The 14,194-nt window shown below is 43.8% G+C and overlaps 1 protein-coding gene across 1 annotated transcript in view; it reads left to right on the top strand.

Moving 5' to 3' along the window:
• Positions 1-253: 253 nt before the first annotated feature.
• LOC116505000 (tubulin monoglycylase TTLL3-like) overlaps positions 254-14,194 on the top strand; it is a 47,765-nt gene continuing 33,824 nt past the window's right edge. The window contains exons 1-3 of the mRNA XM_032212291.1: positions 254-334; positions 3,201-3,285; positions 13,108-13,775. Coding sequence (XP_032068182.1) covers positions 13,670-13,775 — 106 coding nt within the window. The 5' untranslated portion in view covers positions 254-334; positions 3,201-3,285; positions 13,108-13,669. The remainder of the gene's footprint in view (positions 335-3,200; positions 3,286-13,107; positions 13,776-14,194) is intronic.

Below are 14,194 nucleotides of genomic sequence, written 5' to 3'. Positions count from 1 at the left end.
GAAAGAGTGACAGACAGTGTGTGTGTTTGTGTGTGTGTGTGAGTATTTGAGAGGTGCTAGTTATGAAATGTGCTATTTCTCCTCAACCCTCTTCATTCATCGCAATGACTTTCCGGTGTACCGGAATGCATCACCCCTTCAATCCTAATAATAAATAAATAAACCAATTAAATGAGGAGAGGGCAAAGCCTCCTCCCCGCCCAGCGGCATCTGCCCGGGCGCTCTTAGTTTCCATAGAAACTCCAAACAGCCTCCTGGGAGTTATCTATGGGGAAGGAGCCATCCGGACCCGCATCGGCGGGAAAGGGAGAGTCAGCTTCGGAATCCCGTCCCGGTTCGTACTGCAGTTCTCCAGCCTTGGCGGGGTGGGCGTAGGAGGGGTGACGAGGCGCGCGACGCTGGCGAAGGACCCGGGACACTTGGAAAGCCAGAAGGTCCCAACCTGCGCTAGAGAGATCTATTCTCCCTCCCTTCCATCTCCCCTTTGGCGGCGAGAGAAGTGCCCTTGGTACATGCTCAGAGGCACTCTTCCCCTCGGTCATCAATGCAGATGGTTGGGGTTTGAATCCCGGTTCAAAGGCGTGGTTTCATGCACGAAAGGAACTGGGCTTTAGTGGGAATGTGGTGCCTTATTTGTTATGTGAATAGTTTAAAGTTGGGTAAAATTCCCAGTTATGGAGGTGGTTTCCATTTTGGAGGGTGGTGGTGGTGGTGGAAGAGACTGGATAATAATCAAATAGCTGTGGTGGGCGGGAATGCATTGGAATGAGGAAGTGCAGAGTACACACTGGTAGTTGTGCACACTGGGACAATTAAGGAGTGCTTCATTTCTAAATCAAATTGATTTGCAAACTGCCCTCTGGCTCTCTTGTGATTACTGTGGCAGCTGGGATTACTCTGAAAAGGAAAAAATCCTGAAAAAAGGGTGTTAATAAATCCAACGCAGCAAATACAATGAGTTCAGTTGGGGCACTGGTGCAAAGCTTTTGACAATCTGTCAATGGCTGTGGGTGTGTTAATTTCTGGTATGTGTGTATCTCTCTCTTTTTTTTTAGAAGTTCGAGGTGGTGTAATAAAAAATCACCCCTCAGTTTTGCTCACAAAAACCTTGTAAAGGTTGGTTAGATTGAGTGGCAGTGATTGGCTCAAAGTCGTCCATTGGGTTCTGTGGTTAATTTGAAACCTGAATCTTGGTTTACTTGATCTCAGTCCAGCTTTCTAATCACTGCACCTCAATGGCAGCCGAATAGATCCCTCCATGTTCTCTGCAGGAATAGTATAAATATCCTTGGGCCTAAAAGTGTGTTGCTTTCCAACAAGGGCTTTTTCAAAAAATACTCTTTTATTGAGCTCTGGTTCACAACCGTTTAATAGTTTTAAATGCTTCAACACTGGAAGTTTTGAAGAAGAGATTGGATAAACATTTGTCCGAAATGGTATAGGGTTTCTTCAACATTAGTTGAACTAGAACAGAGGTCACCAACTTGTGGACTGTGGACCACTGGTGGTCTAAGAGAAAATTTTGGTGGTCCACAGAAAAATTATTTGCATATTTATATTGTACTGTGTGGGTCAGAGAGGGGGAGAAATTCTGACTTGGGGTCTGCTTCAGCCTCCTGGTACAAGGCTTTGGGCGAAGGCTGGAGGGAAGGGCCACTGGTGGCGAAGAGGCGGAGGGCCTTGTTCCAGTGGGACTGCATCCTGGCCTGGAACTGGCTGACCATCCCAGCCTGCTGAGCCTCCAGGCGCTGGTACCTGGTCTGGCACTCCCACAGGTTTTCCCTCTGCTTGACAAGCCTATGCTCATAGTCCTCAGTGATGTGCTTCTGCTGAGCCTCCTTCCTGGTCAGATACAATTTGAACTGAGCTGTTTTCTAACTCTTTCTCATGGCTGCTTAGCTCCCGCAACTGCTTCCTATTGGGGCCTGGGAGGGGAGGGGAGGAGTGGCTGGGAGGGGAGGGGCGAGTAGAGTCAGGTGAGGCGCACCTTGATGTGAGCGACATCGAGTTGGCCACACCCACCCAGTCACATGATCACCTAGCCACACCCACCCGCCCAGATCATATTAGTGGTCTGCGGGATTTAAAATTATGAATTTAGTGGTCCCTGAGGTCCGAAAGGTTGGTGACCCCTAGACTAGAAGACTTCCAAGGTTCTTCCAACTCTGTTATTCTATTCTAATAATTCAAGCTAGAAACCAGGAGACTGTGACTTCTAATCTTGCCTTAGGCACGAAGTCAGTTGGATGTGTTTGGGCCAACCACTGGGAGATTGTGAGTTCTAGTGCTGCTTTAGGCATGAAAGCCAGGTGGGTGACTTTTAGCCAGCCACTTTCTCTCTCAGCCACTGTTAAAGAAGAAGAAAACAATGGCAAACCCCTTCTAGAAAACCTTGCCAAGAAAACTGCAGGGACTAGCTCAGGTAGCTACCAAGAGTCAAAAACTGGCTTGAGGGCACAATTAATCCTTGATTTACAACAGTTCGTTTAGTGACTGTTCAAAGTTACAACGGCACTGAAAAAGTGACTTAAGACCGTTTTTCACACTTACGACTGTTGCAGCAAACATGATCAAAATTCAGACACTCGGTAACTGATTCATATTTATGACGGTTGTGGTTTCCCATGGTCATATATGCAGGGGTGAAATCCAGCAGGTTCTGGAGGACCGGTAGCGGAAATTTTGAGTAGTTCGTAGAACCGGCAAATGCCACCTCTGGCTGGCCCCAGAGTGGGGTGGGAATGGGGATTTTGCAGTATCTTTCCCCTGCCATACCCACCAAGCCACATTACGCCTACCAAGCCATGCCCACAGAACCGGTAGTAAAAAAAAAATTGAATTTCACCACTGCATATATGGATCACCTTTTGCGACTTTCTGACAAAGTCAATGGGGAAGCCAGATTCACTTAACAGTGTTACTGAATTAACAACTGCAGTGATTCACTCAACCACTGTAGCAAGAAAAATCGCGGGGCAAAACTCAATTGTCTTGCTTAGCAACCTGAATTTTGGGCTTAACTGTGGCTGTAAGTTGAGGACTACTTGTAAAGAGACACACACAGACAAAGACAAATACAGTGAGTAGCTGCCTCAATTATAATGCAGATTGGGCTGACCCTAAGTGATACATATGGGGTAAGTGATGTGGATAAATTAGATGGCACATTGTAACGGTGAGCTGTCACTTGTCCTTTCCAGGTGGCTGTGCAGTGCGCCATGACTGACGTACCTGGTAATTGTGAGTTGCTGTACAGACGGTGGATCTGGCACCTAGAATATGCAGGTGAATTGAGAAAATAGTGTGTGCCAAATGTTATGATGATAGCATTTTGATATCATGAACTGAAGGTGTCATTTATGTAGATCATCAAGTACTCTGTGCCGATTTCTAAATGAAAGCATCAGTGACAGATGGTGCTACTTTTGCATGGAAAGATCTGGCAAACAATAGTTTGCCATCTCTCTAAATAATTATATAAGATATAATTTGATATATAAATAAATACTGAGTCATTTTTGGTGAGATGGGTGACGATACAAATTTGAAAAATAAATAAAGTTATTTCTACTGTCAAGCTGCTTTTATAAATACAAATGTTTTTCCTATAACACTAAAAAAGAATTTACTTTCAGTGATTTGAGCTCCATGGCTATTACTTAATGCTCTTTTAAAGAACTGCAGTTTGGTTCCACATCTTACTCTTATTTTTATTTATTTACTAGAACATTTATATTGCCGCCTATTCGGACAAGGCGACTCAAGGTGACTCAGAGGGATATAAAATCATCATATATATAAAAAAATAAAACCAATAAAAGAAAATAATCAAATAATAAATTAATAAAATAATATAATAGCCCCCAACCCATCACTCCGGTGACAACACATCACATAAGCCATTTAATGGGCTCCATCCCACTCTGGGTTCCCCAGGCCTTCAGCATCTTCTGGAAGAATGGGGGGGCCATTCTAATCTCGGGGTGGGGGATGTTGTTTGTTACACAGGCATTAGTACAGTGGTGGGTTCTGGATCCTGTTGCAACTGGTACGATTGCAACAGGGCCCGGCGTCCTCCACATAAATGCGTGCAGTATGCACATACATTCGCGCAGTGCACACATGCATCTTACCATCCAGCGACGCCTCCGTGACACTTCAGCTGCTTGGTGGAGCATTGCTCAGGCGCTGTACGCGCCGTGCATGGAAACACCAAAGAGTTTAAAGACAGGTAAGGAGGGCGGGTAGGCAGGTGGGCCCTCCTGAGCAGCGTACCAGAACGGTACCCGGTGCTCCGGGCAGGCTCCGGTACACCCGTATCGGGGCATACCACCTGCAACCCACCACTGCATTAGTAGATAGCAATAATAATAATGCTTTCATTCATTCTTCTATTTATTTTAATCAAATACCATCTGCAGTATTTGCAATCTCATTTACATTTCTGAATGTGTTCAGGTAACCTAGATTTGCTCCCTGTTGTTCAATGACCATTAGAAAAAAATCAGAACACCAAATACAAGCTGGGCGGATGCTGTCTCGTGAATGACGCTCATTCTGTCAAGGACCTTGGAGCACTCATTTCCAATGATTTAAGTGCCAGAGCTCACTGTAACAGCATTGCCAAAAAGGCATTAAGAGTTGTTAACCATAATTTTGTGAAGCTTCTTCTCAGGTAATATTGTATTGCAAACTAGGGCACATAAAACCTTCACTAGACCTATTCTCAAATAAAGTAGCAATAGCAATAGTTAGACTTATATACTGCTTCATAGGGCTTTCAGCCCTCTCTAAGTGGTTTACAGAGTCAGCATATTGCCCCCAACAACAATCCGGGTCCTCATTTTACCCACCTCGGAAGGATGGAAGGCTGAGTCAACCTTGAGCCGGTGAAATTTGAACAGGCGAATTGCTGAACTGCAGTCAGCTGAAGTAGCCTGCAGTGCTGCATTTAACCACTGCGCCACCTCGGCTCTACAGTTCATCTGTCTGGAACCCATACTGCATATCAGACATTAATACAATTGAGCAAGTCCAGAGATATTTCACGAGAAGAGTCCTCCACTCCTCTGCTCACAACAGAATACCTTCTACCACCAGGCTTGAAATTTTGGGCTTGGACAACCTAGAACTACACCACCTTCGGTCTGACCTGGGCATAGTACACACAATTTTGTAATACAATATCCTACCTGTTAATGACTACTTCAGCTTCAACTGCAAAAATACAGGAACACACAATAGATACAAACTTAAGGTAAACCGCTCCAAACTCGATTGCAGAAAATACGACTTCAGCAACAGAGTGGTCAACACCTGGAATGCTCTACCTGACTGGTTTCATCCCCAAACCCCCATAACTTTAACCTTAGACTGTCTACCTTAGACTTGGCTTAACCTTAGAGTTGACCTCACCCCATTCCTAAGAGGTCTGTAAGTGGCGTGCATAAGCGCAGCAGCATGCCTATCATCCCTGTCCTACTGTCCTCACTTAAGTTACAACGGCCTTGCAAAGGGTGCTTTATGATTGGCAAAGCACTTGCGGCCACCGTAAAACATTGTGCTGACACGCACATGTCACATGTCTGCATTTTGGGTACTTCACAATCTCTTCAGATTTAGGACTGGTTGCCAAGTACTCCGTGATCCTGTGATTGTCAGTTGCGATCTTCTCTGTCGGCTTCCCCAGAAAGTTAATAGGAAAGTTGGCGGAGACATTGCAAGCTGCTGCTAACAGCTGAAAGGACTCCTTCTTATCTCTTGGGGCTGTCTGAAAGAGCTATTGGCTGATGGGAGCTCACATCCTTCCATGGGGGTGCAGAAATGAAGCTTATGAACATGTTTCCTACCCCACTATGCCCAGGAGGCCTCAGCCAGTTATAGGGCTCCATAGGGAGCATAAATTGCAAGAACCTTCCATATGATTATGAGAATGTCACCCATTTACATTAAGTCCATGCCTAGCATTGGTTGAGTGTACCTATCAGTAGCTGCAGAGCAATGCGAAGTTAAATGGAGCATTTTGCGCACGCTGCTGGGCTCTGTAGCAGGATGAGACCACCAGGATCTGGTGGTGTGGGGAGTAGGCCGAGGCCACCAAGGCTTTCCCCACCTTTTGAGGCATCCCCATCAGTGGTGGATTCCTACCGGTTTGGCCAAATCGGTAGTGGTATGGCGGCCTAGGTTGCTGGAACCAACAGTGACCGAGGCCTGCCATGCCCCTGAACCGGTTCCCCAGTTGCCACCGTGGGTGCCGCCATCTTGTTTTTTGAGCTGCGTATGCGCAGAACAATTTTAATTGAATTGCACATGTGCACGCACAAGCGATGCGCACAGGCCCGCAAAGCACTCGCACTCGCAAAGCAGTAAAGCCGGGTGAAACCCACCCCTGATCCCCATGCTCTGTTTAACAACCTGTGTAGTTGCTTAACAACTGCAGCTGGGAGAGTCGAGATTGTGTTCTTAGAGCGCAGCGTTCACATGGGCCATCTCACTTAATGACCGCTTTAATCAATGTTCAATATTCTGGTTTCGATTGTGGTCGTAAGTTGGGGACTACCTGTACTTTTAGCATATTGGTGGAACTCCCCCACTTTTTCCACTGCTTCTGTTCCTTTTGAACAAATTGTACACTTCAATTGCTATGTTCCAAACATGGGAGTCATCCTAACAGGTCACAGTTACATTTATGAGTCATGTGTCTTTTTGTACTCGGAATTCAATCTCATCTTATTTATTTGCCATAATTGAGGCATTAGCGTATTTTTTAAAAAATGGCCGTGAACCTTATGTTCCAATGTTCTTTCTGATTTTCTTTTTATTGAGTGGTTAATGTTTCATAACCACAACATTCTTACTTTCTTCCTATGCTTAAGATCAGAAATGATTTAAACTGTTAAAAGTTAGTTCAGTAAGAAGAAGCTAAGGTCAATCTAGAATGTCATTAATTTCTTTATTTCCTTTTTCTCAATAGATTTTAGACTGTGTTAGTTAAAAATCCATACCGGGTACGGGTTCTGGGAAGTCGGGGGGGGGGGAAGGAGGAGGGGGGGTGGGGGGGTGGAGGGAGGGAGGGGTACACACAACAAAAAAAAAATTGTACTTCAATGTTTTAATGATTGACAAATGACATATTTGTGTTTTTTTTAAAGAAAAATAAAAGGTCTCCTCTTTAAAAAAAAAAACATTCTTACTTTCTTCTACAGTGCATTAGACTTTAATGTTGATATTTCTTTCTGGTTTTTCTTTCAACTCTCACAGGATTCAGTTTCAAGCCCTCTTGAAATAATTATCTGTATATTTGGCCAGATATATTTTTACCAGACCATGTGTGCTTCAATCTATCTTGTCCAGCCATCATTCAGATAATTTAAATCATGCTCTCAGAAAGTAAATCTCCCCAGTTGTAAGGAATGAAGTTTGGGGGGGGGGGGGTGGTAATGAGAAATTCCCAAGCCAGAGAGTACTGTTATTACATGCTTCTTGTAGACATCTAGAGAGGACACCTAAGCATCCACTGAGTTGGAAAAAAGAGGAGGAAAACCCCTAGCTTGATACTAATAAAGGAGAATATTTGTAGCTCAGGGTTGACATGAAGGCAGTGGTAAAATTCAATTTTTTTTACTACCAGTTCTGTGGGCGTGGCTTGGTGGGCGTGACAGGGGAAGGATACTGCAAAATATCCATTCCTTCCCCACTCCTGTGGGAAGGATATTGCGAAATCTCCATTCCCACCCGACTCTGGGGCACAACCAGAAGTGGTATTTGCTAGCGGGTGCTAGGACACTGCTAGCACTGATGATGTTATCTAGTTTGGGTAATGAAACGTCTGCAAGAAAACAAACTCGCTCAGAGAGCACCAAGCACTTTTTGACTTGGCTTATACAATGGTATCTTCAGTGGTGGTATTCTGCCAGTTTGGACCGGTTCACCTGAACCGGTAGCAGAATTAGTGGCTGGCCCCGTCCACTCAACCCCGGCTCTATGGCATCCCATTTAGGCACCTTTTTTTTAGCAAAAGCACACACACGGAAGGCTGAGCACATGCGTGGATGAGGGCATGGTCACATTTGCTAAACGGTAGGGAAGATAAGTGAATACCACCCCTGGGTATCTTGGTACTCATCCTTGATTTGTTCAAGGAGGCACAGTGAGTACTCAAAACAATGAGTGCCAAACAAAAATTTCCATAAGGAATACTGTAGTGAGTCACAAGACAGCTGACACCAATAAGTTCTAGCTTGTGTGTTGAGTACCAAACAAACAATAAGTACTGTGATGAAATTTTCCTGTCAAAATGTGTTGAGTAGCAAATTCGACGAGGTCAAAGCAATTGAGTACCAAAGTATCACTGTATAGACTTTGATTTTTGTGTACTACAGTGGGCAAGTCTTTTATGTATATACGGCATCACTTTTGTCTGCTAATGGAGCATTCTACTGATAAGGAGCCGTGGTGGCATAGTGGTTAGACTGCTGTATTGCAGGCTAACTCACTGCTTACAACCAGGAGTTCAAGTTTGACCAGCCTTCCATCCTTCCGATGTCAGTAAAATGAGGACCCAGATTGGGGTAATATGTTGATTCTGTAAACTGCTTAGAGAGGCCTGTAAAGCACTATGAAGTGGTATATAAGTCCAAGTGTTATTTGTTCTGACCTAGACTTCTCAAGAGCATGCAGCAAACTCCTGGTCCCGACAAAAAACCCTTTTATTAATTTACTGTGAATTTTGCTCATTCACATCCAACAAAGTCTTTCAAGGGAGAATTCACAGTCACAGACCTTATCTGGCTTGGAGAGTTGCCAGGCCAATATCTGCAAAACGTGGCAAGGAGTCTCGGAGAGTCACGAACCAATTAAGCGAACAAATTGTCTCCTGCAAACTCTACTCTCCTTTCGCTCCTCTTTTATTTCTTTTGGGAGGGGTCATTCATCATCTGGCCTTACTCCCAAGTCGACCCCTGTTCTTTAGCTGTTCCCTTCGTCTGGTAACTCTGCACATGCGCACACTGGGAACAGGCTCCAGCTGTTCATCTGCCTCACTGATGTCTGACTCTGAAGGCAGCTAATAACTGGCATACGGCTCTACCCCGCTCTCTGCCTCCAACACAGACCCCTCATCAGAGCCTTCCCCAGACTCCAAGACTGGCCCATTTTCCTCCACAACCTCCTCACTATCTGAATCTGCTGCCAGCTCCACCGGCAGCTGGCGGACCACAACACTATTGCCATAAGCCAAGTCCCGAAAAAGGGTTTAAATCAGTGGTGAAATTCATTTTTTTTACTACCGGTTCTGTGGGCGTGGTTTGATGGTCATGATGTGGCTTGGTGGGTGTGGCTTAGTGGGCATGGCAGGGGAAGGATACTGCAAAATCTCCATTCCCACCACACTCCAGGGAAAGGATTCTGAAAAATCTCCATTCCCACCCCACTCTGGGGCCAGCTAGAGGTGGCATTTGCTGATTCTCTGAACTTCTCAAAATTTCTGCTGCCGGTTCTTTGAACGACTCAAAATTTCTGCTACTGAAATTCCGCTACTTCTCCAGAACCTGTCAGAACCTGCTGGATTCCACCCCTGGTTTAAATGGAGAGCTAAGATATACAGCAGAGGTGGCTGGCGGCGTCCTCGTGCACGCGCGCAGTGCACGCATGCGTACTAGCATCTGTGCGATGCTCCAGCTGCTCCTGGAGGATCGCGCAGGTGCTGTATGCATCCTGTGCATGCGTGGAAGCGCAGAACTCGTCAAAACCGGGTAAGAAACGCGGGCGGGCGGGTGGACTCTTCGGCGTTCCCGGAAGTTACTTACTTCCGGGTTCGCCGACCAACCGGTTCGCGGAGACCGCCGCGAACCGCCTGAAACCCACCCCTGATATCCCCTGATATACAGCCAAGTGTGGTATGAAGCTTGCCATCTGTTGCAGTGACGTGCGGTCAGCTTTAGGGCTGGTGAGGCACTTTTTAGACTTGTGGACTTCAATTCCCAGAATTCCACAGCCAGGCATGCTCAGTTCCGATTTAAAGCGACAGCATTTTTCCCCCTTGCAAAATAAGTTTTCCCATTTTTTTTCTTCTCCCTCCCCCTCCTTCCTCCCTCTCTCCCTCCCTCCCTTTGCATAAGGAATTCTTCGCATTTTAACCCTTGGTTAACTCTTAAAAGGCGAAAAATTCCTTATGCACAGGAGGCCCCTATTTCTCTGGCCTCCTTCTATGGTTAACACAAAGCACTGTTCCAAGTCACTGTGAATCTGGTAGCAACTACCTTGGCTTTAATTATTTTTTAAAAATTCTTTAAAATTCTTTCCTTTTCCTCATGACTGGTGAGGCCACGCCTCCCCTGCCTCTAGTGACTGCACGTCCCTGATCTGTTGACAACATTTCCAAAATTAAGTGTTTATCTATTTTCTTCTTCTTTTCTTTGCTATTCCTATTTTATAATCTGAAAGGAGGCTGAGAATACCATGTTTGTGTCTGCAAACAGCATTGTGATGTAATTAGAACAGCTCTTGCTAGTTTGGGAAATTGCTTTATCACATATGTCACTTTTTCCCAGCCATGAAATGACAATAAATCACAGCCCATGTCCTAGACTCCCATTCAGCAGAAGACTCATAGTTTGGTTAGACAGCATCTAAAGCAAAGAAGAATGAAGCTAAGAAAAACAATTGATTGCCTTCTTGCAGAACAAAGGTGCAGATAGTTTGAATATACCCATAGTAGTTCAATTGTTCATTGTGTCCAAGTACATTTGTCTGACTAGACAAGGAACTGCAAGAACAAGCATTGAAGAGCACAAAAAGTCTGATAAGTAAATTTATTGTAGAAAAACAAATGAAGCCATTATGATAGTAGCTGCCATGTATTAAGCACAAGACAATTGATAACAAAACCAGTACATGGTTGTTGTTTATTACGTCTTTTTTTCCTGCCTTCATGGTTAATGGGGTGGTAAAATTCATTTTTTTTTTTACTACCTGTACTGTGGGCGTGGCTTGGTGGGCATGGCAGGGGAAGGATATTGCAAAATCCCCATTCCCTCCCCACTCTGGGGCCAGCCAGAGGTGGTATTTGCCGGTTCCTGAACTACTCAAAATTTCCGCTACCGGTTCTCCAGAATCTGTCAGAACCTACTGAATACCACCTCTGGAGAAAAGCCACTCTTTTTAGAATGGAAGAAATGGTTTTCCTCTTTCCCTTGTTTTGGTAATAGACTAGCCTTATAACCATGCTGTTTGCCTGTGATCACATGAGTTTCCATACGTAGTTTGAACCCCTGAAGTTAAGTGAGAATAGCTGGCTTTTGATGTACCTCTTGAATCCATGTTTCTTGCAGACAGCAAATATCATGAATTTATGTGTTCAGTCAGCACATGTTTGTGTTTCATAATAGTGATTTAATAGGAACAGTGATTCTTCTATTTATTTGACACAGCTGCCTCCCCTCTAATCTTCAAGGACTACTCATTTTTTACTTCCTCGGCAATTTCTTTCATTTTTCATTTTCCATTTAAATGCTTGAAGCCTTTTCCTTCTGCAAAGGCATCAAAGCTGTTCTAATGTCAGAAGTCCAAATCTTCTGCATCTTGTTGTGATTGTCCTTATCATCCCTTCTTTGTCTTACGCTAGATCTCTTCCTTGTCTGTTTCCTCCCACAATTCTTATTATAGTGCCTCCTGCGGTCTCATATAGTTTCATCCCCTCTTATGACCAGATATTGTTTTTCATTGCTCCAATCCTTCTTTTTATTCAAACACCACAACACATTTGCTGTTGCCGCCAGGTTTCCACTCAGTCAGGAACATAAACAAGCCTCAAATGTTCTATGTCACAATTGTAGCCTCACCTGTTAGCATAACTTTTGTTTCTTCAGTTATCACTAGCAGAAAGCCCTTTTAATTTTACTTTACTTTAAATCTACCAAATTGGTAGATTTAGCAACTTTGGTGAATGCCCGCAAGGAGAACATGGTTAAGGACTCCATTTTAAATTTGTCCACCAAATTCTGTTTCCAGACTCTTTCCCTGTATTCTCATTGATTGAAAGCTGCTTCCCTCCCAGTGTTAACAGGTTGGAAGAAAAACGAAAGGTAGTCCTCAACTTACCACCTGGCCCAAAATGTATGTTAAGTGAGAAACTTGTTGTGTGAGCTTTGTCCCATGTTACAACCTTTCTTGCCTTTCTTTCTTACAGTTGTTAACTGAATCACTTTACGTAAGGGGAAGGATACTGCAAAATCCCCAGCTGGGACTCAGGAGGCAGAGAATAGATGGGAGGGTGGGGGGGCAGTCAGAGGTGGTATTTACCGGTTCTCCGAACTATTCAAAATTTCTGCTACTGGTTCTCCAGAACCTGCTGAATACCACCTCTGCCGCCTGGGCTCTGGTGTCATTTTTGATGTTTGGAAAGTGAGGCTGAGGACTGTAAGGAGAGATTCCTTTCATGGAAAATTCTCTCAAGGGACTCCCCCAACTAGGACCCAATTGTAACGTATTTCAAAACCAGTCAGACCTTCTGCTCCTTATCAACATTTCTGTCATTTTGTGCCCTGTTTGATGTTAAATGAGGCGGTGCGACAGCTCAAAGGTTAAGACGATTGGCTTATCAGCTGGAAAATCGGCAGCCCAGGTTCGAGACCTGGACACCACACGATGGGGTGAGCTCCCATCCTTGCCTCAGCTGCTGCCAGTTTGAAAGCATGCAAATGCATGTAGATAAATAAGTACCACTTTGGTGGGAAGGTAACAGTGCCCGAAGATGTCATGCTAGCCATATGACCACAAGAAATTCTTTGGACAGCACTGTCTGAATGGCCTTGAAATGGAGATGAGCATCTCCCCCTATAGCCAGGGAGAACTAGCAGAGTAAAATCCACAGGATTATTTTACCTTTTTAATGTTAATTGTTCATTCTACACCGGAATAGTGAATTTTATTTTAATTTTTTTCTGTTCTATTAATTATACCGTGTTTGAATGACTTCAATGTTCTATATATTTTGGGATTGTTTTAAAAATGTTTTTAGGGATTTTCAATTTTTAAAAATTGTTTTCCAATCTATCCAGAGAACTTTGGATAAACAAAAAATTAATACATAAATTTGATTTCTTGCAGGCCGGCCTGAAGTGTAAAGGAGAAGGAGATAATGACACAGAAGGGAGAAAAAGACTTAGAAGAGGAGGTGAGAGAGCAGCTTCTCCAACTTAAATTAAGATATATTGATTGGTATATGTATTGGTTTGCTAGATTCTTACCTTGCTTTTTTCTCAAGGACCTTGAAGCAGCCTCCTTAAGAAAATCCTTCCATTTTTCTCTCTCTCCACAACAACAAGAAAGAGGGGAAATGTGATATGGCCTTCAAACAAAGTGACTTTGAGTGGGGTACAGCAAAAAAACAAACAATAAACCCCTAAATCCCCCAAATCATATATTATTAAAAATGCTGTACATGGGCTGGGTACCTTTGGGGAATTTTTTTGTTTTAAAATCCTAATTTGAATTTGTTTGTTTCAGAACAGTAACAAAGATTCTTTGGGACATCTATATTTTGGTTCAGTTTTTTTTAATTACCACAGGAAGTGGAATGGCTCAAGGCCTTCTTTTATATATATATGTGTGCAGTAGAAACATTCTTTGTTCCATGCAAACATTTACCTTTAAAAAAATATTTATCTAAATGAGTTCAGTTAGTAGATTAAAGCCGGATGGAGATGTCTCCTGCAGTGTCGAATGTATGCGCCAGTCGTCAATTGCATCACATATTAGCAGATACAAGTCAGAAGGTAAGTGGCCAGATCCTATTTAGTATGAGCAATGCAAACTGCAGGTGTGTGAGGCTCCATTCAGGAGTAATGCCTGGGTTAGGAAAAGGCCAAAGATGCTAGAAGCTGGTGCCCTTAGGAAAAGCTTTAAAGTTTTAGGCTGTTCTTTCTCTACGTGAGTCACCACATTCTGATTAAGAACACCAGGAGAATTCTCTTGAATTAAATCCATGACTCACCCTAGCTCTGCATTCTATTTTTCTATCAGAGGGGGAGTAAAAACACTGGCTTCTGCCTGTTTTTCGCACAAATGGTTGCCGAAAGCAGGTTGCTTTTGATCTTGGGGTTAAATACATAATCACCCGACGTTTTGGTATCTTCTTCTTAGACTCTCAAAAGTTTGTTTAAAAAGCATAAGCTTTGGTGAGCTGTAGTTTGTT

The sequence above is a fragment of the Thamnophis elegans genome, chromosome 2 (genome assembly GCF_009769535.1).
Source record: "Thamnophis elegans isolate rThaEle1 chromosome 2, rThaEle1.pri, whole genome shotgun sequence".
Taxonomy (NCBI): Eukaryota; Metazoa; Chordata; class Lepidosauria; order Squamata; family Colubridae; genus Thamnophis; species Thamnophis elegans.
This window is presented reverse-complemented; position numbering and strand designations above follow the sequence as displayed.